Source organism: Embiotoca jacksoni, unplaced genomic scaffold, assembly GCF_022577435.1.
Source record: "Embiotoca jacksoni isolate LCO1_2020_lvr unplaced genomic scaffold, fEmbJac1.0.p SCAF_60, whole genome shotgun sequence".
Taxonomy (NCBI): domain Eukaryota; kingdom Metazoa; phylum Chordata; class Actinopteri; family Embiotocidae; genus Embiotoca; species Embiotoca jacksoni.
The window spans coordinates 1,501,074-1,522,830 of NW_027185415.1; the positions used below are offsets into that span (position 1 = coordinate 1,501,074).

General features: G+C 48.0%; 2 protein-coding genes across 3 annotated transcripts; one reads left to right on the plus strand and one right to left on the minus strand.

Moving 5' to 3' along the window:
- Window positions 1-59: 59 nt before the first annotated feature.
- Window positions 60-16,667, minus strand: nvl (nuclear VCP like). Of its 2 annotated transcripts, none has more exons than XM_069174648.1 (25): window positions 16,425-16,667; window positions 15,712-15,815; window positions 14,961-15,035; window positions 14,804-14,874; window positions 14,055-14,107; window positions 13,863-13,953; window positions 13,702-13,762; window positions 10,750-10,893; window positions 10,447-10,555; window positions 10,246-10,322; window positions 10,034-10,168; window positions 9,743-9,844; window positions 8,696-8,813; window positions 8,350-8,494; window positions 7,032-7,416; window positions 5,058-5,279; window positions 4,807-4,911; window positions 4,420-4,482; window positions 4,153-4,272; window positions 3,924-4,023; window positions 3,311-3,417; window positions 2,352-2,428; window positions 2,107-2,198; window positions 412-509; window positions 60-227 (listed from the first exon to the last, which is right to left on the minus strand). In XM_069174648.1, the coding sequence occupies exons 3-25, from the start codon at window positions 15,015-15,017 to the stop codon at window positions 186-188; spliced, it is 2,574 nt and encodes an 857-aa protein (XP_069030749.1). In that variant the 5' UTR covers window positions 15,018-15,035; window positions 15,712-15,815; window positions 16,425-16,667; the 3' UTR covers window positions 60-185. The 2 variants fall into 2 exon arrangements, with proteins under 2 accessions (XP_069030749.1, XP_069030747.1); XM_069174646.1 differs by having other exon boundaries at window positions 10,750-10,938.
- LOC138213495 (uncharacterized) lies at window positions 16,575-21,129 on the plus strand. Its single transcript, XM_069174649.1, has 6 exons — window positions 16,575-16,968; window positions 18,047-18,156; window positions 18,498-18,624; window positions 18,737-18,898; window positions 19,406-19,832; window positions 20,167-21,129. The coding sequence occupies exons 1-6, from the start codon at window positions 16,630-16,632 to the stop codon at window positions 20,553-20,555; spliced, it is 1,554 nt and encodes a 517-aa protein (XP_069030750.1). The 5' UTR covers window positions 16,575-16,629; the 3' UTR covers window positions 20,556-21,129.
- The last annotated feature ends 628 nt before the right edge of the window (window positions 21,130-21,757 follow it).

The window sequence follows — 21,757 nt, forward strand, 5'->3', positions numbered from 1 at the left end:
CCTCTAGGGTGGTGCAGCTCAGAGGAAGAAGACGACGACGACAACAACAACAACGCAGCTCCAGTCTGTCACTCTTTAATATAAAATCAACTCCAGTTACAATACAACGTTCATACAAGACTGATGTTACACTGCTGAGGGTCATCTGAGGGTCATCTGAGGGTCATCTGAGGGTCATCTGAGGGTCATCTGAGGGTCTCTCTGAGCTGCTCATACATCTTCTGGTCCTACACAGGAACACAGACAGACAGACAGGTCAGATGACAGCAGGCTGTAAGTGGGACGAGTTCGACTGGTTCTGTTTGTTCCACAGCAGGAAGGATGTGATCAGATATCCTCTGAAAACAAACAGTCTGGACACAACCCCACCCAGACACAACCCCACCCAGACACAACCCCACCCCATCTCACCTTTTTGGACACAGACGGATGAACTTTCCTGAAGGCGTCCTCAAAGTTCTGTTTGCTGACTCTGATGTCAGCGACGGAGCCGGCAGGGTGAGAGAAACCTGAGAGGAACAACGAACACACCTTCAGACCATCAGCCACAAAGACGCTCAGTCACTCACTCACTCAGTCACTCAGTCACTCACTCAGTCACTCACTCAGTCACTCAGTCACTCAGTCAGTCACTCACTCACTCAGTCACTCAGTCAGTCAGTCAGTCACTCAGTCAGTCAGTCAGTCACTCAGTCAGTCAGTCACGTTGAGTCTCTAGCAGGAGGACCATCCTGTAATAATACGAGTTGTTGCTGAGTTGTTGAAATGACTGATGTTTGTCTTCTCTCTGTTCCCACTGAGTGAATGAAGGGCTGCTTTGTTGTAAAGAGGAGCAGCTCTTTGAAACAGCTTCAGATTTAACCGATGTGACCGCAGATATGATCCTGAATGCACAAACAACCGAGCTGAAGGCAGCGTGTACAATCATCCACCTTCAGGGTTTCAGATGTTCCAAAATTATTATAAAAAATAAGCACATCTGAGAAGAAAAGGGCCGATTCTATGAGATAGTTCTGTTTCTGTACGCACACACCGTTTTACTCCCACATGTCCACACAGACTCTGTTATACATTCCTCCAGCCCCACAGTTCAAGTTACAGTCTGGAAGAGCGCTCTGTGGCGCCACCCCTGGTCAGAAGCTGAAACTGCAGCTGTGTGTTCAAAGTGAAACAGTCAACCGGTTTCCTTTTGGCTACATGAACCCAGACTCATTTGAGCGTTGAGATCCAATCTGTTCCACATTTGTTCAGCAGTGGAAACACAATCCACCCTGAGGACACATTGTAAGACTGCTCAGCTGACGTCCTCTGAACATCAGTAAAAATAAACAGCTCCATGTTCCTGTGTTGGTATCTGACCCGTCACGTTACAGCAGGTTCGTTAGTTTGGGATTGTTTTTGCTTTTTCCCTCCATCTGTCGTTCACCTGATCTGATCTCCGCCTGCTCTTCTTTTATTTATATTTAATGTCCTGTGTGATTCTGCTGAGTCAGCTGAACTGTAGCCGACTGACAGCAGGAGAAACTTACTGCAGACTGAAGCAGCTGATCAGTGAATTAAAACACCACGCTGGTTTCACTAAAGCCTCCTCTGGGTTTATCTTGTTTTTTCTTTTAGTTAATATCGTGTAATTTCCAACACACATCACCCACAGCTGAGAGGCCCCACCCCCTTTGATCAACAGCCCCACCCCCTTTGACCAGCACCAGAGACACGCTGAACATTTAATTAGACTGATGTTCAGGTTCCTGTTCTCCTGCTTATTTACTTATATATTTCCGTGACGTAGCCTCCGTGTTCATTTGCACAAACAGTGGAGGAAGTGAGATCTGATCTCAGGTGGTCACATGTTGATGTAAAGGTGGAAACACTCGGCCTAAAGCTGGAAACATGTGGTCCGATCACGGCCAGGAAGCATACATCATGAATGGAAACAGCCTCAGTGACACCTGTGTTAGCTCCGCCCACTCTGTGGGGAACCAGCGCTGCTGGCTGATGGGAGCTCCCAGACAGACAGACACATCGATCTGCCTCCAAACCTCCCACATTAATGATTTGAATGCCAAACACTCAGCAGGTACGCAGCAGCAGAAGGAGTCGGGTTACCGCAGGAGGCAGCGGAGGAATCCTGGGACTTCAGGTGGACCCTCAGGGCGTTCAGCGACGCCTCCCTCACCAGCGCCATCAGGTCGGCTCCTCTGAAGACACAAACAGTCTGGGTCACATTTCATCTCCTCGTCACCGTCACGCCGATTCTACGTTTAATTAGTTTCATCCTCAGTAAGTGAACTGAGAAGCAACACGTGGACAGAATTTAGAAACCGTCTGAGCTCAGCTTCAGTCCGACTCACGTGAAACAGTCGCAGCGCTCATCGACAGCGATCTCCTCCAAACTGACGTCGGGCTCCAGCCGAGGTTTGGTCCCCTCCTGTAACGCATGAACCACGAGTCAGCACATTTTTAATGCAGCAGCTTGTAGCTGGACGGTCTGAAGGACGGACCAACAGTGACGTCATCAACCATCAGTGATGTCATCGTTGGTTTGTGAACGTTATGAATCCTCCAGTTCAGATTCTGTCCGTCACCATCTTGTTAGTTCGGAGCGGTTTGGAGCAGGAAGTGACCATATTTGGACGAGCTGGGGGAGGAGCCAGCGGTGGATCTGTCTGATCTGATTGGAAACCTGACGATACTACGTCCCGCCCACCGATAGCTGTAACCTGACTGCACCGCAGGCCTGTCAATCAAACAGACACGCCCCCAAAAACAGGTCTTCTTGAATCTTCTTTTCTAATGAATGAGGGATTATTTTCAGATGGACCTCCAGAAAACTAAGAAGAAGGAGTGACTTTAGCTAACAACACCGAGATAACTGATGGACACATTTTATTCACTTTGGATTTGATGAGAGAAGTTGAATGGAGCTTTTTGGAGCCGACCTCTAGTGGCACTCGCTGGTACTGCAGCTGAAGACACTTCTGGATCAGAACCATTTTACAGACCTGAAGCTGCGAACTCTTTTATATCCAGTCTGTGACTGAGACTCATCAGTCCTCCAGGAGGACAGGATGTCTCTAACCTCCAAATATTACCAAACGTTTCTACGTTGTCAGATTATAGTGTTAATGAACATCTGCAAACTGGACGTTAGCAGGTCATTTCCTCTCAACAGTACAACTTGTCATGTGTCCCTGTGCTGCTTTTCAAAATAAAATAAAATAAAATAAAATAAAATAAAATAAAATAAGAGATGATATTACGGGTCTCCACGTGTCTCTCTTCTGTGAGATGCTCCCTGGTGTCTGGTTACCTTGGTGATGGTGAGCAGGATGGCGTGGCGGTCTGGAGGAGGTGGCAGACCCACATACAGGGTTTTATCGAGGCGGCCCGGCCTCAGCACGGCGGGGTCGATGATGTCTGGAGACAAGACAGGAAGTGATGTCACAGACAGAAGTCTACATTAAATTCACTGCTCGGTAAAAACAATGGTAATAAAACGATGTCGTCTGCATAGAGACATCGATGTTCTGTCTCTCCGTCCTTATTCCCAAGTTTGACTCTTTACTGTGGAATAATGTGATGTAATTTAATGTCATATCTCAATCTAGTCTCTGACGGTTCAGGTCTCTGAGGGTTCAGGTCTCTGAGGGTTCAGGTCTCTGAGGGTTTCAGGTCTCTGAGGGTTTCTGAGGGTTCAGGTCTCTGAGGGTTTCAGGTCTCTGAGGGTTTCTGAGGGTTCAGGTCTCTGAGGGTTTCAGGTCTCTGAGGGTTTCAGGTCTCTGAGGGTTTCTGAGGGTTCAGGTCTCTGAGGGTTCAGGTCTCTGAGGGTTTCAGGTCTCTGAGGGTTTCTGAGGGTTCAGGTCTCTGAGGGTTTCAGGTCTCTGAGGGTTCAGGTCTCTGAGGGTTCAGGTCTGGATGTGTACCTGGTCTGTTGGTAGCAGCCATGATGAAGACCTGCCGTCTCGTCTCCAATCCGTCCATCTCTGTCAGCAGCTGGTTGACGACCCGAACGCTGGCTCCTGACTGAGGACACACACACTCTGTTTATACACACACACTCTAATATAAGTTAAGCTCATCTGAACATGATGATGATGATGAAGATGATGATGATGATGACACTTCTCCCCCCCCCCCCCCCCCCCCCCTCACCTCGTGGCCTGAGCGGCGTGGACACAGAGCGTCGATCTCATCGAAGAAGATGACACACGGAGCGGAGTTACGTCCTCTCTGGAACACCTGTCTGACGGCCCGCTCGCTCTCCCCCACATACTGCACACACACACACACACACACACACACACACACACACACACACACACACACTCATCAGAGCGCCACCTGCTGGACTCCTGCTGACAGAGTTCAGTGAGCAGAGGAGAGTGTCTGCGCTGTGATCAGGTTCCCTTCATCACTCACCATGTTCAGCAGCTCCGGACCTTTCACAGAGATGAAGTTGAGGCCCGACTCGTTGGCCACCGCCTGTCAGGAGAGAACAGAGACACCGTGAGACCAGCAGCAGCTTCACACTCCTGACAGAGCCGGGGGGGTCGTCTTTATGCTAAGCTAATCACATCCTGCTCCACAACAACACATCAGACAGACATTTATCTTCTTGTTTCACTCTGAGAATGAAACACACCTGAAATCTACCAAAACTTTGAACTCATCCTTTAAAATCAGAGATGAAGCAGATTTTACTGCTGACTGACATTTCATTTAAATAACGTCACATTTTCGTGTGTGTGTGTGTGTGTGTGTGTGTGTGTGTGTGTGTGTGTGTGTGTGTGTGTGTGTGTGTAGAACCTTGGCCAGCAGTGTTTTTCCACATCCTGGAGGTCCAGCCAGCAGAACACCTGATGGAGCGCTGAGACCCAGAGCTCTGAACTGTTCTGGAGAACGGACCGGAGCCTGCAACACACACACACACACACACACACACACACACACACACACTGTAAAACAGAGCGGATCTGTTCCTTGATAACAAACATATGACTACAGTAAATTAGTTTATTATAATGTAAAGTTTTCTCCCAGAGTTGAAGTGTGTTTACCAGGATGGCCATGGTGAGCTCCTCCCTGATGTCCTGCAGGGCTCCTACATCCTCCCAGCTGACATCCGGCACCGTGGCGAAGCCCTCCCTCTTGGCCGAGGGCTGGACGCTGGACAGAGAGCCCTGGAAGTCGGACATGAGGATGGACAGGCCGGTCAGCTCGTCCTCCGACAGCATCTCCGTGTTCTTCAGCAGGTGCAGCAGGAGGTGCAGCGTCCCCTGCTGGACTCACAATAAAACAGTGTTAACACAGAGTCCGTTCCACCTCTTAATAAGCCCTCATTCTGTTTATCCTGGAGACCCTGGAGACCCACAGGCCTGTCCATGACCCCAGGAGGCGGAGCTATAACAACAGGGTTCACCTCCGTCTCACAGACAGGAACAGGAAGGAAGTATCGTAAGCACCATGTTGCCGTCATCACTTAGTGGTTGCTGAGGTTTATTACTGGACCTGCTACGTATGGGCCGTTTTCTTTGTGTGGGATTGATCCTTTAATACTTTCAGCACCCAGTGGGGTTGTCGGGACCTTATCCTGCCTGAAGGGGGCGATGTCCCTCATGCAGTTTGTGTCCTGTCAGCCCTACCCTGCTCCACCAGCAGAGGGCAGCAGCACAGAGACAGAGGGTCAGGTTCTGACTGTTCTCAGAGGACCCGTCCACTCCCTGTGGGAGACCTGTTTACCACACTAGTCAGTGGGACATGGAGACAGCTGATGTCCCTGCTCATCCCCGCTGCCCCAGGACAGACTGGAAAACTTAGGGAATTTAATTATAAAATCAAATCTTTTCAAAAGTTGAAATTAACACTGAAAATCTCAGACTTTAAAAAAAGTGACCAGCTCTATTTCTTCAGTCAACCTGTTCAGACTGAACCTTTAAACTGCTGCCTTCCTTACAAACTAAAACCAGGTAACACATTGTGGAATAAAAGAAAACCGTCTGTGCCGAGTTCATTCGGCTGAAAAGAGAAGCTGGCTGACAGATCAGGAAACGTGTTGATCACATGCTGTCGGATTGAAAAGTGTTTGACAGCTTCTTATACAAATGTCTTTAAAAAACAACAACAACTGGAGATATAAGAAGACTGAGTTGATCTACACCTGACTGAGGTGGATACCGAGGAGTTCGTAAGAACAGATAAACACACGGTTCAAACCTGCTGCTGATGTATTTAAGCAATATTACAACAAGTTACCAACTAAATAAAATACGTAATCTAAATGTGTTCATATTGTGGAGCAACTCGCTCTCAAAATGTAAAACTTTTTGTCAGTTTGATGTCTGTTTCCATGGCAACACATGGGGTACAACTAACAATTGGAAAACAATCAAGACTCTTATAATAAGACTCTTATATAACATACGTAATGTTTACTACTCCAGGAAGTAGTCCGGCCCTTAGCAACCACCCTAGCAACAGAGATGATTTCTAGTCTCCAACTGAATAAATACAGAAAAATAGAAACACTAAACTGATCAGCTAGCTCAGTCTGGTTGGAACAAAGATATCTGATGAACAAAGATATCTGATGATCAAAGATATCTGATGATCAAAGATATCTGATGATCAAAGATATCTGATGAACAAAGATATCTGATGAACAAAGATATCTGATGAACAAAAATATCTGATGAACAAAGATATCTGATGAACAAAGATATCTGATGAACAAAAATATCTGATGAACAAAGATATCTGATGAACAAAGATATCTGATGATCAAAGATATCACCTAATGGGTCATTTAATAGACCTATCACAAGTAGAAACTACATTATATTACATATTATATGATAATTAATTCTACATTCCCATTGAGAAGTTGAAGTGATATTTCTAGTGATGCTAGTGGTGCTAGCATGCTAGCATCACAGCATGCTAGTGATGCTGTGATGTCATGATGATTTGAGCACGTTGACCAATCAGATCTCTGGGTCAGAACTACTTGTCACCCTGAGAGAAGTTCCTCCTACCTGCAGGTGGTTCTGTCCCGACTCCTCCTGAGGTTCTGTCCTGCTGTGTGGTTCCTGTGGTTCTCCACCTTCTCTGTGTGGTTCCTGTTCTCCTCTGTGTGGTTCCTGTGGTTCTCCACCTTCTCTGTGTGGTTCCTGTCCTTCTCCACCTCCTCCATCAGCCTCAGTCTGAGCTCGGCCTGTTAGCGGGTCTTCAGCAGACCTCTGGTTTTGGTTCTGAGGAGTTCCCCGGACCTCCAGCAGAACCCTGCTGACAGCAGTCATGGCGGCCTCTCTGCACAGAGCCATGAGGTCTGCGCCCACGTAGCCCGGTGTGAGCCGGGCCAGCTGCTGGTAGTCAAAGTCCTGCGGCAGCTTCAGCTTTCGACACAACGTCTTCAAGATCCTGAAAATGAACACAGAGCTTTGTGTTTTACAACAGCGTGATCATGAAGGAAGCTTCAGAGGAGGAATCGACCCGACACACGATCATACTAAACTCCATACATTAAACATGTCTTAGTTCATTTAAAAAAATTTAAAAAAATAAATCCCTTTTCCTTCTTGTCCACTGGTCAGCTGCTCCGTTCACCACCTGTCAATCAGGCTGAGAGGAGGTTACCATTCGATCTGATCTAAAATATAACCGGACTGTAGTGAAATGTTCATCATGAACTCGGCTGCTTCATCCTCAGCAGAACAATCTGAACATGTAAAATAACTGAAGCTCTAATTTGATCTCCTGAACACAAACAGCATCTCCATGAACCCTTCAAACAGTTGGTTCCCTCGCTCAAGTAGTTGTTCTGTTCTGCAGGTTTCTCTGGAGCTACATGTCTCTGCTGTCTCTCTGCTGGTCTCTCGTCTCCCTCTGCATGTCTCTGCTGTCTCTCTGCTGGTCTCTCGTCTCCCTCTGCATGTCTCTGCTGTCTCTCTGCTGTCTCTCTGCATGTCTCTGCTGGTCTCTCGTCTCTCTCTGCATGTCTCTGCTGGTCTCTCGTCTGTCTCTGCTGGTCTCTTGTCTGTCTCTGCTGTCCCCTCACGCCGACCAGATGGAGACAGATGTTCTCCACCTGAGTCTGCTTCTGTTGGAGGTTTTCCTTCTTATTAAAAGGGAGGTTTTTTCCCTCCAGTTGTTGCTCATGTTGAACTGTCGGGTTCCTCTGTGAGGTTCTACGGTTCCTCTCTGTGAGGTTCTACGGTTCCTCTCAGTGAGGTTCTACGGTTCCTCTCTGTGAGGTTCTACGGTTCCTCTCTGGGAACTTCACTGTGTTGTGATTTGGTTCTGTATGAATTAAACTGAACTGATCCTCGTTCTTCTCCACTCATGAAGGCTGACCTGAGACGAGCTGCTTCGTCGGGGATCCCCAGGCAGATCTCTCGGTCGAAGCGTCCGGCCCTGCGGAGGGCCGGGTCCAGGGAGTCCGGCCTGTTGGTGGCGCCGATGACCAGAACCTGAGCGGTCACTGCCAGACTGTTCAGGTCTGTCAGGAAGGAACAGAAACACGGTGTCACTTCACCTGGGCTGTTTCTAATTATTATTTATTATTAAAAAACATCCTGACTTTGGTAAACTGTGGTCACTCATTGGTTCATTAAAGACCTCTGCTGATTGGTCGGTGTCAGGTGACAGGAAACAGTCATGGTTCTTCCTGTAAGCATGTCCCTCTGACAGTGTCTCCTACCGTCCATGCAGGTGAGCAGCTGGGCTACCATCCTCCTCTCCATGTCTTTAGAGGCCACCTCTCTCTTCGGAGTGATGGCGTCGATCTCGTCGATGAACAGGATACAGGGGGCGGAGCTCTGCAGGGGAGGACGTTCAAAGAGATCCACCTTATCGATCGTGTATCAATAACACCTGTTGTTATTGTACCAGCAGCATCACAGAGAACAGCTGAATATCTGAGTACCACTGATAGAACCTGAACCATCCTGCAGGTCTACAGGCTGCTGTGGGACCTCCCATGATGCACTGGGCTTCTCTCCTTCACTGTCCATGTCTTTATATGACAGCCCTGCATGTCCTTCTCTCTGCTGCACTTCCTGCAGCTCCAGAATAGTGTGTTTTTAATGCAGTGCTGCCTGAAGGCCCGAAGATCACCACCATCCAATATTGGTTTCCAGCCTTGTCCCTTGTGCTCAGAGATTTCTCCAGATTCTCTGAATCTTTTAATGATATTATGAACCGTAGACGATGAAATCCACTAATTCTTTGTAGTTTTACGTTGAGGAACATTATTCTTAGATTTTTGAACTATTTTCCAACACAGTCTTTCAGAGTGGTGAACCTCTCCCCATCTTCACTGCTGAGAGACTCTGCCTCTCTGAAATGTTCAACCAGGTGTTGTTGTTTTTTTTTGTTACACAACTTTTCCAGTCTTTCGTTGAACCTGTCACAACTTTTTAGAGACGTGTTGCTGCCATCAAATTCAATATGAGCAGATATTTTTAATAAAATAATACAATTACTCAGTTTCAACATTTGATTTGTCGTCTTTGGTCAATTATCAATTAAATGTGGGTTTATGTGATTTACAAATCATCACATTCTGTTTTTATTTACATTTTACACAGCGTCCCAACTTGTCTTAGAAACAGGGTCCTGACAGGACTGGACCTTATGATGTCATTTTGTTTTGATTTTTATCCCAAAAAGAAGAAAAAAGAATCTGAACAGTGTTTTCTGTTCCTCTCCTGAACAGTACAGCGATATAAAAGAAGAGCACACTGACCACAGCCAGCTCAAACAGCTCCCTGAGCTTCTGTTCAGACTCTCCAGACACTCCAGACACCAGCTCCGGAGACGCCACCTTCAGCAGGGGCAGCTGGAGCTCCTGCAGCACACACAGAGTACACAGAGTACACAGAGTACACACAGTACCATCAGTACACGCAAACACACAGTACACACAGCCTTCGATGACGGACCACAGCACTTCCAACAGTTTCATGATCAATAACAACCAATCAGATAACTCCACGTCTCCTGGTGCTGCTCACTGAGGTTCCGGTCCGGTACTCACCCCGGCCACAGCCTGGGCCAGCAGGGTCTTTCCACAGCCAGGAGGTCCGTGGAGTAGGAAGCCCTTCGGAGGAACCACCCCCAGCTGCTGGTACACCTCTGGGTGGCGCATGTGGATCAGCAGCTTACACACCTCCTGCAGCAGTGAGAGTTAGAAATATAAATAAAGTCCTTCCTGCTGGACGATGACTGACAGCAGCAGGCGGTACTGACCGTCAGCGTCTCTTCGTTTCCTCCTACATCTTCAAACTTCACGCTGGGATACTGCAGCTCGGGCGACGTCACTTTACCTACGAAATAATTCAGTGACAGACATCAATGTCATCATTTTAGGCCGTTAATGTCTAAATAAATTAAATTAGAAAACACATCGATAACGACGCGGTAAGAAGACTCTACTGGCGGAAGGAGCACCTTTCTTGTTCAGGGGCCGAGACTCGGTGTCGGTGGAGCTCTTCGTCCTGTTCGTCCTCTTCTTGGACTTCTTGTTGGACCTCTGCGGCTCCAGGTTGGACACGTCCGTCTGCGGGGGACAGACACACAGGAGGTGGACGTCAGCCGGACATTCCCAGAACCGCTCTAACGTCCGGAGGCGTGAACTCAACGAGTTTTTTTTTTACTTTGAGTGATTCGGTCTGAACAAACTAAAATGATATTACGTAATCACACACACACACACACACACACACACACACACACACACACACACACACATACTTTTGTCTCCTCTGCACACAGGTCGATGAGGACGCTGCTCTTCTCGGGACCTCTTCCTCTGTCGATGAACCAGCCTCCGGAGGACACCAGCGTCCCTGCAGCAGGAGGGTTGGTGCTGCCGGGTCCAGAAGCAGCAGAGGTTCCCTTCCGGTACAGAGAAGTAACGGAGCTGTTCATGTGGTTGGTGGGCTGTTCAGGGAGAGTTACAGCTGTCAATCATTCTAACAGTCCAACAAGCTGCTTGTGTGTCGGCCACAGAGCTGGATGGCAGGGTGAGGATCAGCATCAGTCGGAGGTGGGTTTAAACCACTGCAGAACCCAGATCAGTACAGTAACCAGCTACAGAACCCAGATCAGTACAGTAACCTCCTCCAGAACCCAGATCAGTACAGTGACCTCCTACAGAACCCAGATCAGTACAGTGACCTCCTACAGAACCCAGATCAGTACAGTAACCTCCTCCAGAACCCAGATCAGTACAGTGACCTCCTACAGAACCCAGATCAGTACAGTAACCAGCTACAGAACCCAGATCAGTACAGTGACCTCCTACAGAACCCAGATCAGTACAGTAACCTCCTCCAGAACCCAGATCAGTACAGTGACCTCCTACAGAACCCAGATCAGTACAGTAACCAGCTACAGAACCCAGATCAGTACAGTAACCTCCTCCAGAACCCAGATCAGTACAGTGACCTCCTACAGAACCCAGATCAGTACAGTAACCTCCTCCAGAACCCAGATCAGTACAGTAACCAGCTACAGAACCCAGATCAGTACAGTAACCTCCTCCAGAACCCAGATCAGTCAGTAACCTCCTCCAGAACCCAGATCAGTACAGTAACCTCCTCCAGAACCCAGATCAGTCAGTAACCTCCTCCAGAACCCAGATCAGTACAGTAACCTCCTCCAGAACCCAGATCAGTCAGTAACCTCCTCCAGAACCCAGATCAGTACAGTAACCTCCTCCAGAACCCAGATCAGTCAGTAACCTCCTCCAGAACCCAGATCAGTCAGTAACCTCCTCCAGAACCCAGATCAGTACAGTAACCACTGCAGAACCCAGATCAGTACAGTAACCTCCTACAGAACCCAGATCAGTTCAGTAACCTCCTCCAGAACCCAGATCAGTCAGTAACCTCCTCCAGAACCCAGATCAGTACAGTAACCTCCTCCAGAACCCAGATCAGTCAGTAACCTCCTACAGAACCCAGATCAGTCAGTAACCTCCTACAGAACCCAGATCAATACAGTAACCTCCTACAGAACCCAGATCAGTACAGTAACCTTCTCCAGAACCCAGATCAGTACAGTAACCTCCTCCAGAACCCAGATCAGTACAGTAACCTCCTCCAGAACCCAGATCAGTCAGTAACCTCCTCCAGAACCCAGATCAGTACATTAACCTCCTCCAGAACCCAGATCAGTCAGTAACCTCCTCCAGAACCCAGATCAGTACAGTAACCTCCTCCAGAACCCAGATCAGTCAGTAACCTCCTCCAGAACCCAGATCAGTCAGTAACCTCCTCCAGAACCCAGATCAGTACATTAACCTCCTCCAGAACCCAGATCAGTCAGTAACCTCCTCCAGAACCCAGATCAGTACAGTAACCTCCTCCAGAACCCAGATCAGTCAGTAACCTCCTCCAGAACCCAGATCAGTACAGTAACCTCCTCCAGAACCCAGATCAGTCAGTAACCTCCTCCAGAACCCAGATCAGTACAGTAACCTCCTCCAGAACCCAGATCAGTCAGTAACCTCCTACAGAACCCAGATCAGTCAGTAACCTCCTCCAGAACCCAGATCAGTACAGTAACCTCCTCCAGAACCCAGATCAGTACAGTAACCTCCTACAGAACCCAGATCAGTTCAGTAACCTCCTACAGAACCCAGATCAGTCAGTAACCTCCTCCAGAACCCAGATCAGTCAGTAACCTCCTCCAGAACCCAGATCAGTACAGTAACCTCCTCCAGAACCCAGATCAGTCAGTAACCTCCTCCAGAACCCAGATCAGTACAGTAACCTCCTCCAGAACCCAGATCAGTCAGTAACCTCCTACAGAACCCAGATCAGTCAGTAACCTCCTCCAGAACCCAGATCAGTACAGTAACCTCCTCCAGAACCCAGATCAGTACAGTAACCTCCTACAGAACCCAGATCAGTCAGTAACCTCCTCCAGAACCCAGATCAGTACATTAACCTCCTCCAGAACCCAGATCAGTCAGTAACCTCCTCCAGAACCCAGATCAGTACAGTAACCTCCTCCAGAACCCAGATCAGTCAGTAACCTCCTCCAGAACCCAGATCAGTCAGTAACCTCCTCCAGAACCCAGATCAGTACATTAACCTCCTCCAGAACCCAGATCAGTCAGTAACCTCCTCCAGAACCCAGATCAGTACAGTAACCTCCTCCAGAACCCAGATCAGTCAGTAACCTCCTCCAGAACCCAGATCAGTACAGTAACCTCCTCCAGAACCCAGATCAGTCAGTAACCTCCTCCAGAACCCAGATCAGTACAGTAACCTCCTCCAGAACCCAGATCAGTCAGTAACCTCCTACAGAACCCAGATCAGTCAGTAACCTCCTCCAGAACCCAGATCAGTACAGTAACCTCCTCCAGAACCCAGATCAGTACAGTAACCTCCTACAGAACCCAGATCAGTCAGTAACCTCCTACAGAACCCAGATCAGTACAGTAACCTCCTCCAGAACCCAGATCAGTACAGTAACCTCCTCCAGAACGTCATCTAATACTCATACTCATACATAATACTCATTCATCTTCATGAACTAAACCCTGTCCTGGATCATATTTCTATCAGAGTATATTATGACCGAAGCAGTTGAAACATGTTAAAGGCGGTTGGTCCCTCTTTCACATATTCACCCTCCTCCAGTCAGAAACAGGCCTGTGCTACACCTCCTCATACTGAACACATCGTTCCTCACCGTGTTGTCCAGAGTCTGGTCCTCGCTGTCGGAGGAGCCCTCCGAGCTGCTGCTGCCGTCTCTGTGGACACATCAAGGGGTTATTTAGAGACGGTGTGGGCGGAGCCTGAGGTAACCCCCGTGGCCCCCTGCTGCAGGCGTGAACATCGGCGAGTCCTCACCCCGTGTCGTTGTTGCTGTACTTGGCTCTCTTCGCCAGGTGTTTGTTCTCCAGCTCGTTCAGCCCGGAGTCCTTCATGACTGCGGCGTACACTAACAGAGACAAGTCGCAGCGCATCATCCAACACAGGTGCATGATGGGAAAGCTGCAGTCATGAGCGTAGCTCCTTTTCTACAGTTTTTTCTCCTCTTACCTTTCTCTACCTGAATCCTGAAGGCGGTCTTGTTTCTTCTGCTGTAGTCCATCCTGAAGACACAACACATCCTCGTCATGACATCACTCAGCGTCCACTTCTGTCACACTGACAGATGAGTGACAGCCGGGTCTCCAACCTATTATCCTCTCAGAGCTACTCGTGTTTGGTAACATTCGTTCACATAGCTGAGCTCCACCAAACCAGCTGAATCAGCTTCCTTCATGAGAAAACTACTGGTTTCAAATAAATTGTTCTAATATAAGATTTAACTGATAAAACCTAGTAAATGTCTGGACCCTGTGTGAAACTGGAGGGCTTTTAATTTGAAAAGCCAACTTGCTTTGTATCTTTGATCTCTCAGGCAGTGACAACCACTCTTTATAGCTCCGCCCCCTCTGTTGCGGTCCAGCTGAAAATTTTGCATTTATGTTGTTTACCTAATTTCTGAGCAGTGTTTGTTGTGTGAGAGTCTCTGCTGCGTTTCTGTCCTCTGATCTCTGTGTCTCACTGTGGGCGGAGCTTCACCTCCGCTGCTGGCAACAGGTGGAGGGAGCTGAGGGGAGATCAGCCGCTCGTTAATCCACCGCATCGATCTCTCAGACAGACTTAATGTTCTGATAGACCCGGTCGGCCCGGTCGGCCCGGCCACGTGGGAAACACCGAATGCTGTTCGATCTACTCAGATCCAGTTCACAGGCTGCCGGTTGAAGACCCGGTAGGACGGTCACCTGCTACGTTTCACGTACCTGTACTGCTTCTGAAGGGCGAGGGCCACGGCCGACAGGTCCACGTATTCACTGCTGCTGGACGACAGATACTGAAAACACAAATTCACGTCAACTCGGCAAGAAAAATACAAAAACCCTGCAGGAGGCGAGCGGAGGGAAGCCATCCTACGAGTACCTGCTCCACGCGGTGTTTGAGCCGCCGGTCCAGGCAGCCTCCACCTCTGTTCTCCATGTCTGAGCCTCTCTGAACCTGCAGCAGGACGTTCACAACAACAACAACAACAACAACAACATCATCAGGCGTTAAAACAGGTACTTAGTTTCACACTGCCTGTCAGAAACACGGCTCCAAACAGGGTTTACAGGGATGTGGCGTACGACCTGCTCTGTGGAGGCTCATCTTCAAGTGGTGTTTTCAATTAAACACCAGCTCAAATCTAACGTCTTCTTTATGTATCAGTCAACAGAGACAGAAAATCTGATTTAACAGTGATTCCACCAACGTTACAGACACAATACGACTTCAACTCTCCCTCCTGGATGAGGACTTATACAGTAAACAAAACACAGCAGCTGTTGGTCCTGGTTTCCCAGGTGAGCGGGTCACAGGTCACCTTCCGGGAGTTCCTCTCTGTTCACCATCAGCTGTGTTGCGTTCAGGTCGTGTCGGTAAACTACAGATCATCGTTATTTATCACTTTAAGGTCAGTCGGTTGTGTCGGGACTTTGAGGGTTCAGTCACAACAACCATTACAAACCGGTTCTAACGAGGACCGAACCGGCGTCACTGAGAAACACCCCCCTCCGGAACCAGATGCTTCGGAACCGGAACCAGAACCAGAACCAGCCCCTCTCCCCCACGCGCTGTGTCTAACATACATCCTGCTGTGTTTCTGTGTCTCAACACTAATTAGAAGCTATCTTACCTCAACAAGCAGCTTCGTGCTCACTCTTCACAGCACCGCCGGGCAGCATGGGGACGAGACACAACTGGACCGGAAACGAACATAAACACATCCGGGTGGGGAATCTTCAAAGTAAAACGTTGTCGTCATGACTATTTGGGATACATTTCGTTGTTGTTTTGTTTGTTTTTATTGTTGTTGTTGTTGTTGTTGTTGTCCTGTTCTTTGGTTCGCTTTGGTTTGTTTTGGTATATATCGACATCCATTGTGAAATAAGTGTTGTGTTTAGGAGGTGTGAGCTGAAGACAGCTGATACTCGACTGACTCGCAAAGAAGCGAGGCTGAAATTGTTTTGTCCTGTTTTATGTTCTAAATAAAGTTAATGGAAGGAAGAAACATTTCAGAGACCGGCCCATCATTATTGGTTCACCTAAAAACACAGCAACTCTTCGGCATGACTTTATTATTAAACATTTACTTTAAGGAGAGGCTTGGAGAAAGGGGCGTGGTCAACAGAGCCCCGCCCTGGATGACGATATGCCGATCTGATGTATTTAATTTATTAATAAGAGAATTAATCCACTCAGTTTAACAGAATCCCTGACCTTTAAAAACACCAATATAATATAACAGTACTTCCAGACAGGTTAACTTCACATTATGACGTCATATTCTCCCTTAAATAGTTGTTAAGTTTTGTTCTGATGTGGTTTTACAAAGTTTAGAAGACTTACATGAGTCGTCCTGTTTGTTTCATGTTGACCTCCGGTTTACTGGATATAAATAATACATGTGTGATTAAAGAGACGTTGAAACTGTAAATAATGTGAGAAATGAGGAAAGGACCTTCACTTTCACTTCCTCATCAGCCTGTTGGACATCTGTACTTCCTCATCACAGTTTGACGGGGCTCGGTGTCGTGTTGTCAGTTTGACCGTGATGAAGGACGGTACCGGAGCCGGGGAGCCGGCGGAGGTTTCCCGCCAGGACCTCTATGAGGAGTATGTGAACTGTTTCCTCCAGCTGTGTCCGGAGGTTCGGCCGTGCCGCGACGAACCGCTGCTGCGGCGGGCCGCCCGGTACCTGCAGCGGGAACCGGAGCCCGCGGAGACCTTCACGGTGTTCCCCTTCTACCGGGCTGTGATAGAGGGCAGTGAAGCCCTGAGCACGGACTGCAGGAGACACCTGAGAGCCTTCATCAGAGCCACCGAGCTGCTGGAGACCCTGTGTGTCAACCTGCTGCTGCAGCCGTGGAGGAGGGAGATCCGGACCCTGAAGGTGTGACAATGAGAATGAGTCTTTCTTTCTTTCTTTCTTTCTTTCTTTCTTTCTTTCTTTCTTGTAATAATCCTGTCACTAACGGATAAAGCCTGGATGTCATAACGTCATATTGGCTGTGGTTATATCATAGACTGTATATAAAAGCTTATCTCTGTATTTGTGTTTTGGTGCATTTGATGGCATTACACCTGCAGCTGAAAATGAACCAGGAGGGTTTAAACTGACACATTTATTGAAATGTCTATTAATGTTCAACATCCCTGTAACTTCAAACTTTATAACTAAAAATAAATATGATTTACAATCACTTTCTAAAGCCGTTTCAGAATAAGACGATGCTGGGCGTTTGAAACCGAAGCTGTTATTAAAAACTCAAAATAATAACACATTATTTCTCCTGTGGCCTCCCAGAGGACCACCACCACCACCCCCACCCACCCTCTCCTTTGCAGGCCCTCCAGGATGTCAAAAGTGTTTTTGTTGTTGCAATCAAAACTCCTGTATTATTGTCTCTGTGGCTGTTTTCTGGTTGTCTGAGTTGTGTTCCTGAGCAGGATGAGGAGGAAGTGGTAGAAACAGGAAACACCAGAAAGAGTCACGTGGCTGAACATTGACACTCAGACATTGTTAACGACTGATACCAGTCAATCAGTCTGAGAGGCGTTCAGGATCTGAGAGTATCAAAATATAAAACGGTGCTTTAATCAGCTGTCTTCTCACAATAACTTAATTCATGTTAACTTTGGTAGAAATAAAAGTCTGAAGATAAAATAAAGTGACAGTAGGAAGACAAACGGGTTTCTGTGCTGCAACATTCCTGACTGATGATTTACTCAGATGTTAGTGAGAGTCCTGGCCTCGTCTGTAGCGCCACCACCAGGCTGAAGGCCTCACTGCACTGAGTGGAGCCGACTGGTTCTGCAGCTGTTGTCTGTCGGATGTTCCACACTTGTGTTCTGATCCTGCAGTTACTGGATCAGGTTCTACACAGCAGTTTGATCTCTCAAAACCATAAAATGTCCCGCGCTCTCTTGGACCGTTTCCGTAGTAACAGATGAAATGTGTGTCTCGTCAGACGTTCACAGGTCCGTTTGTTTACTGCCTCCTGCCAGTCCTGAGCAGCTCTACACTCCGGTCTGTCCTAGCCTCCATCGGCTACCTGCCCAACACCGACGCCACACAAAGGTGAGCAGCCAGAGAGAGAGAGACAGGAAACATACTCACAGCTGCTGGACAGATGTGTCCACATCAGGACAAACACCTTAAAGAATTCCTCTTCACCTCCTCTCTCTGATGTTTCAGTGAGCTCCTCTTCACCTCCTCTCTCTGATGTTTCAGTGAGCTCCTCTTCACCTCCTCTCCCTGATGTTTCAGTGAGCTCCTCTTCACCTCCTCCTTCTGATGTGTTTCAGTGAGCTCCTCTTCACCTCCTCCTTCTGATGTGTCTCAGTGAGCTCCTCTTCACCTCCTCCTTCTGATGTGTTTCAGTGAGCTCCTCTTCACCTCCTCCTTCTGATGTGTTTCAGTGAGTTCAGGCTGAGTGAGGATGCCAACGCAGACAGAGCCATGCTGGTGGGCTTCGAGCTGCTGCTGGCCAGACTGGAGTGTGTCCACCTGCTGGAGCTGGTGGACAGGGATCACCTGGGACCTCAGGTAGGATGAGTCAGGTTTACCAGGTTATAGCAGGTCACTGCAGTGGAGAACCTGCTGGTCTGTGGAGTCAGTCTGCTCCTGCCCTTCATGTGACAGTCACGATCTACTGCAGGAGTGTCTGCAGGTTCTCCAGAGGAGAGTCCAGCCTGCCGAACCGACGGAGCACGTGGAGAAGAAGAAGACGACCACCGGGCAGGAGGTAGAGGAGGGAGAGGAGGAAGAGGAAGAAGAGGAGGAGGAGGAGAGGAAGAAGGAAGAGCTGGATAAAAACGAGGTGGGTGAGAGAAATAAAAACCAAGCAAGATGTGTTTAACAGCAGCAGTGGACTCTTCCTGTTTGGAGAAGTGTGATAATCAGAGCAGTGAGACCGTTTAAACTTCAGTCCATCATTTAGATATGAACCATATAGAAATCAAAACTTTTTCATAACAACATATCAGAATAAAGAAAATAGAAAAGAATCATATTCATTCAGGTCTGAAGTGTTTTTCAGAATTCACTATACTATCATTACTATCATATCAATAATTTAATAAATTGATCTCAGTGTTTACTTCAGACAGGAAGTTCTGCAGGCGGAGTTTAGTAGTGAAGAGCCCCGCCCACCTGTCCCGAACGGGGACATAAAATACTGTAAGACTGCTGAGAGGAGTCTGAAGCTGTGCAGAATTTCTGGAGTCACTTTCATTGGTTACTATGGTTACTACAGACAGCATCCTTCACTCTGACTGACAGACTACAGACAGCTTCGTTCCTCCACAGCTCTAATTTATCTCTCCAGGTTCCTCTGTATCTGGACTCCAGCTCTGCAGTGAACCCCGTGCCCAAACCTCAACGCTCCCACCTCTTCACTGTGGACCAGTCCATCATGGAGATGCAGCAGACGTATCCTGACCTGGCCTTCAGGGGGCGCCCTCTGCTGACAGACAAACCTCGCAGAGCACACAGCGGCAGTAAAGCTATCTGTCCCGACAGAGACTCAGGGAGGAGATCCAGAGCCGCTGATTCAGATGCCACCTGCGTGGACTCTGAGGGAGGGCTGGTTGCGGACGGGACCGGCGGGACCGAACCTCCGGGAGACGAGCTCAGTGGGCCTCAGTGGTCCCTGCACATCACACTGAGAGCTGGACCCCAAACGGAGCAGAGTCTGAAACCTGGAGAGACCCAGACCACCACAGAGAGTCCTGCATGGAGCCTTCAGCAACATGGTAACACACATACATGCACATACACACAGACACACGCATACATACATGATATCTGCTGAAGAACTGACGGAGCAGCGTGTCCTCACTTCTGCACATTACCGTCTGTTTTTAGTTCATCACATTAAAAGTGCCTGAACATTTTCAGAAGGGCTGATTTTGATGTTGCAGAGGTTATATTATATATTAGATATTAAATATTAAATATATTTACATCTTATGTGATTGGCCCAAACTGCTGCGCACAGCTGTTTGTTCCATGTGGTTTGTTTTTTACTTGCTGGACTGAAAGTGAATGAAACCCTGCACACTAAATGTGAATCCCTGATTTTCACAGAGGGAGTGGCTAAAGCAGAGACTCCCTCGCAGAGCTCCATGGAGGAGGACCAGGACCTGAGGGCGCTGGCAGAGAGGATGAGTCAGGTGAGTGTGGAGACGCAGGACAAAGACGAGGTGAAGAGGAAACAAGACAAGAGAGGAGACGAGAACACGGGAAAAGACAGGAGGAAAAAGCTGAAAAAATCCAACACAGAGACAGATCCTGCACTGAGCCAGGAGGCCAGGAGACGCACTAGGTCCTCCACCAGGTCCTCCACCAGAGAGCAGCAGCAGCCAGCTGAGTGTCAGACCGACAGACCTCCAGACCGTCAGGGCTGCAGAGGAGACGGCAGCAGAGGTCAGCAGGAAGGAGGCCAGCCTGAAGCAGAGGAGACGTTTCAGATATAAGCTGAACATCTCAGGAAATAGTGTCAAGGTTCATTTACAGATATGACAACTGAAAAGTACAGAACCAGAACCAGAAGTGTCTGTAATCAGTGTGTAAACTCAGATAAGCACAGATCTGAAGTGTGGTTCTTCTCTTTGGCTGACAGGCTTCACCTCGACACACTGAGCTGAGCAGCAGCATTCAAATCTGGATTATAGATTGAGAATGAGCTGATATCACTGTTAATATGGATATTGATCTGGTGTAACTACACTGTAACACCTGACACTGTAGTTGTTGTAAACCTCAGAACCAGGAGCCTGATATGAATGATTTCTTCAGGCTCATTCCTTTTTTTTTTTTTTTTACTGTTAAAGGACTTGAATCAAACAAACTGTCATTTAAATGTTGGTGGTGGTTCATTTTTTTTTTATTTCCGACTCAGCTGATGAAGTGTGAAGGAACTTTAGACGGTTTGTCTCAGGAATCATGAAACCCCATCAGATACCTTTTAGTGTGTTACTCAGCAGTTGTCTAACTTCTCTGATTGATCAGTGCTGAACGCTGCTTCAATAAAACCACACATTAAATGTGTCTGAATAAACCTGAATGTGACTTCTTCTCTCTGGGACTCAGACTCCGTTACATCACTGACATATTGCAGGAGAAGTTCAGTTTTTCTTTACATACTATGACGAACTGATCTCAATGGGAGGAGCCTATTTTTGCATCATGCGGTCTCATGAAAAAATAACTACATCACATGACACATTGTTTCAAATCCTCCCACAACATTTACACCAGATTCAAATCTGTTCTTCGACTCGTTCCAGAACCAGAGTCGTTCCTTGGTGGATCTGTTTGTTCCACTTCTGGTTCACCAAGACCCTGGCACAGTCAGGAAAGGAGAACCTGCAGGTTGGTCAGCAGGAGGCTACAGGCAGCTCGAAGGTGACCGAAGCCAAACCACACCACGTTAAACATTTCATACAGGCAGCTGGCAATGTGTTTCCCAGCTCACCAAATCTGCACACAGAGGGGCAAAGCAGAGACACCAGCATGCATGCAGATCCTGTACTGATGGAGGCCTGACAACCAGCGCTGAGGTCGTCAGCTTGGGAGATGAGTGAGTTCTCCAGCCACATCTCCACCCAGGACATGAAGCCAGGTTCCTCATATCCAAGTCCACCAAGCAAACTGCTGCTAGAGGTGACGGTCCCCT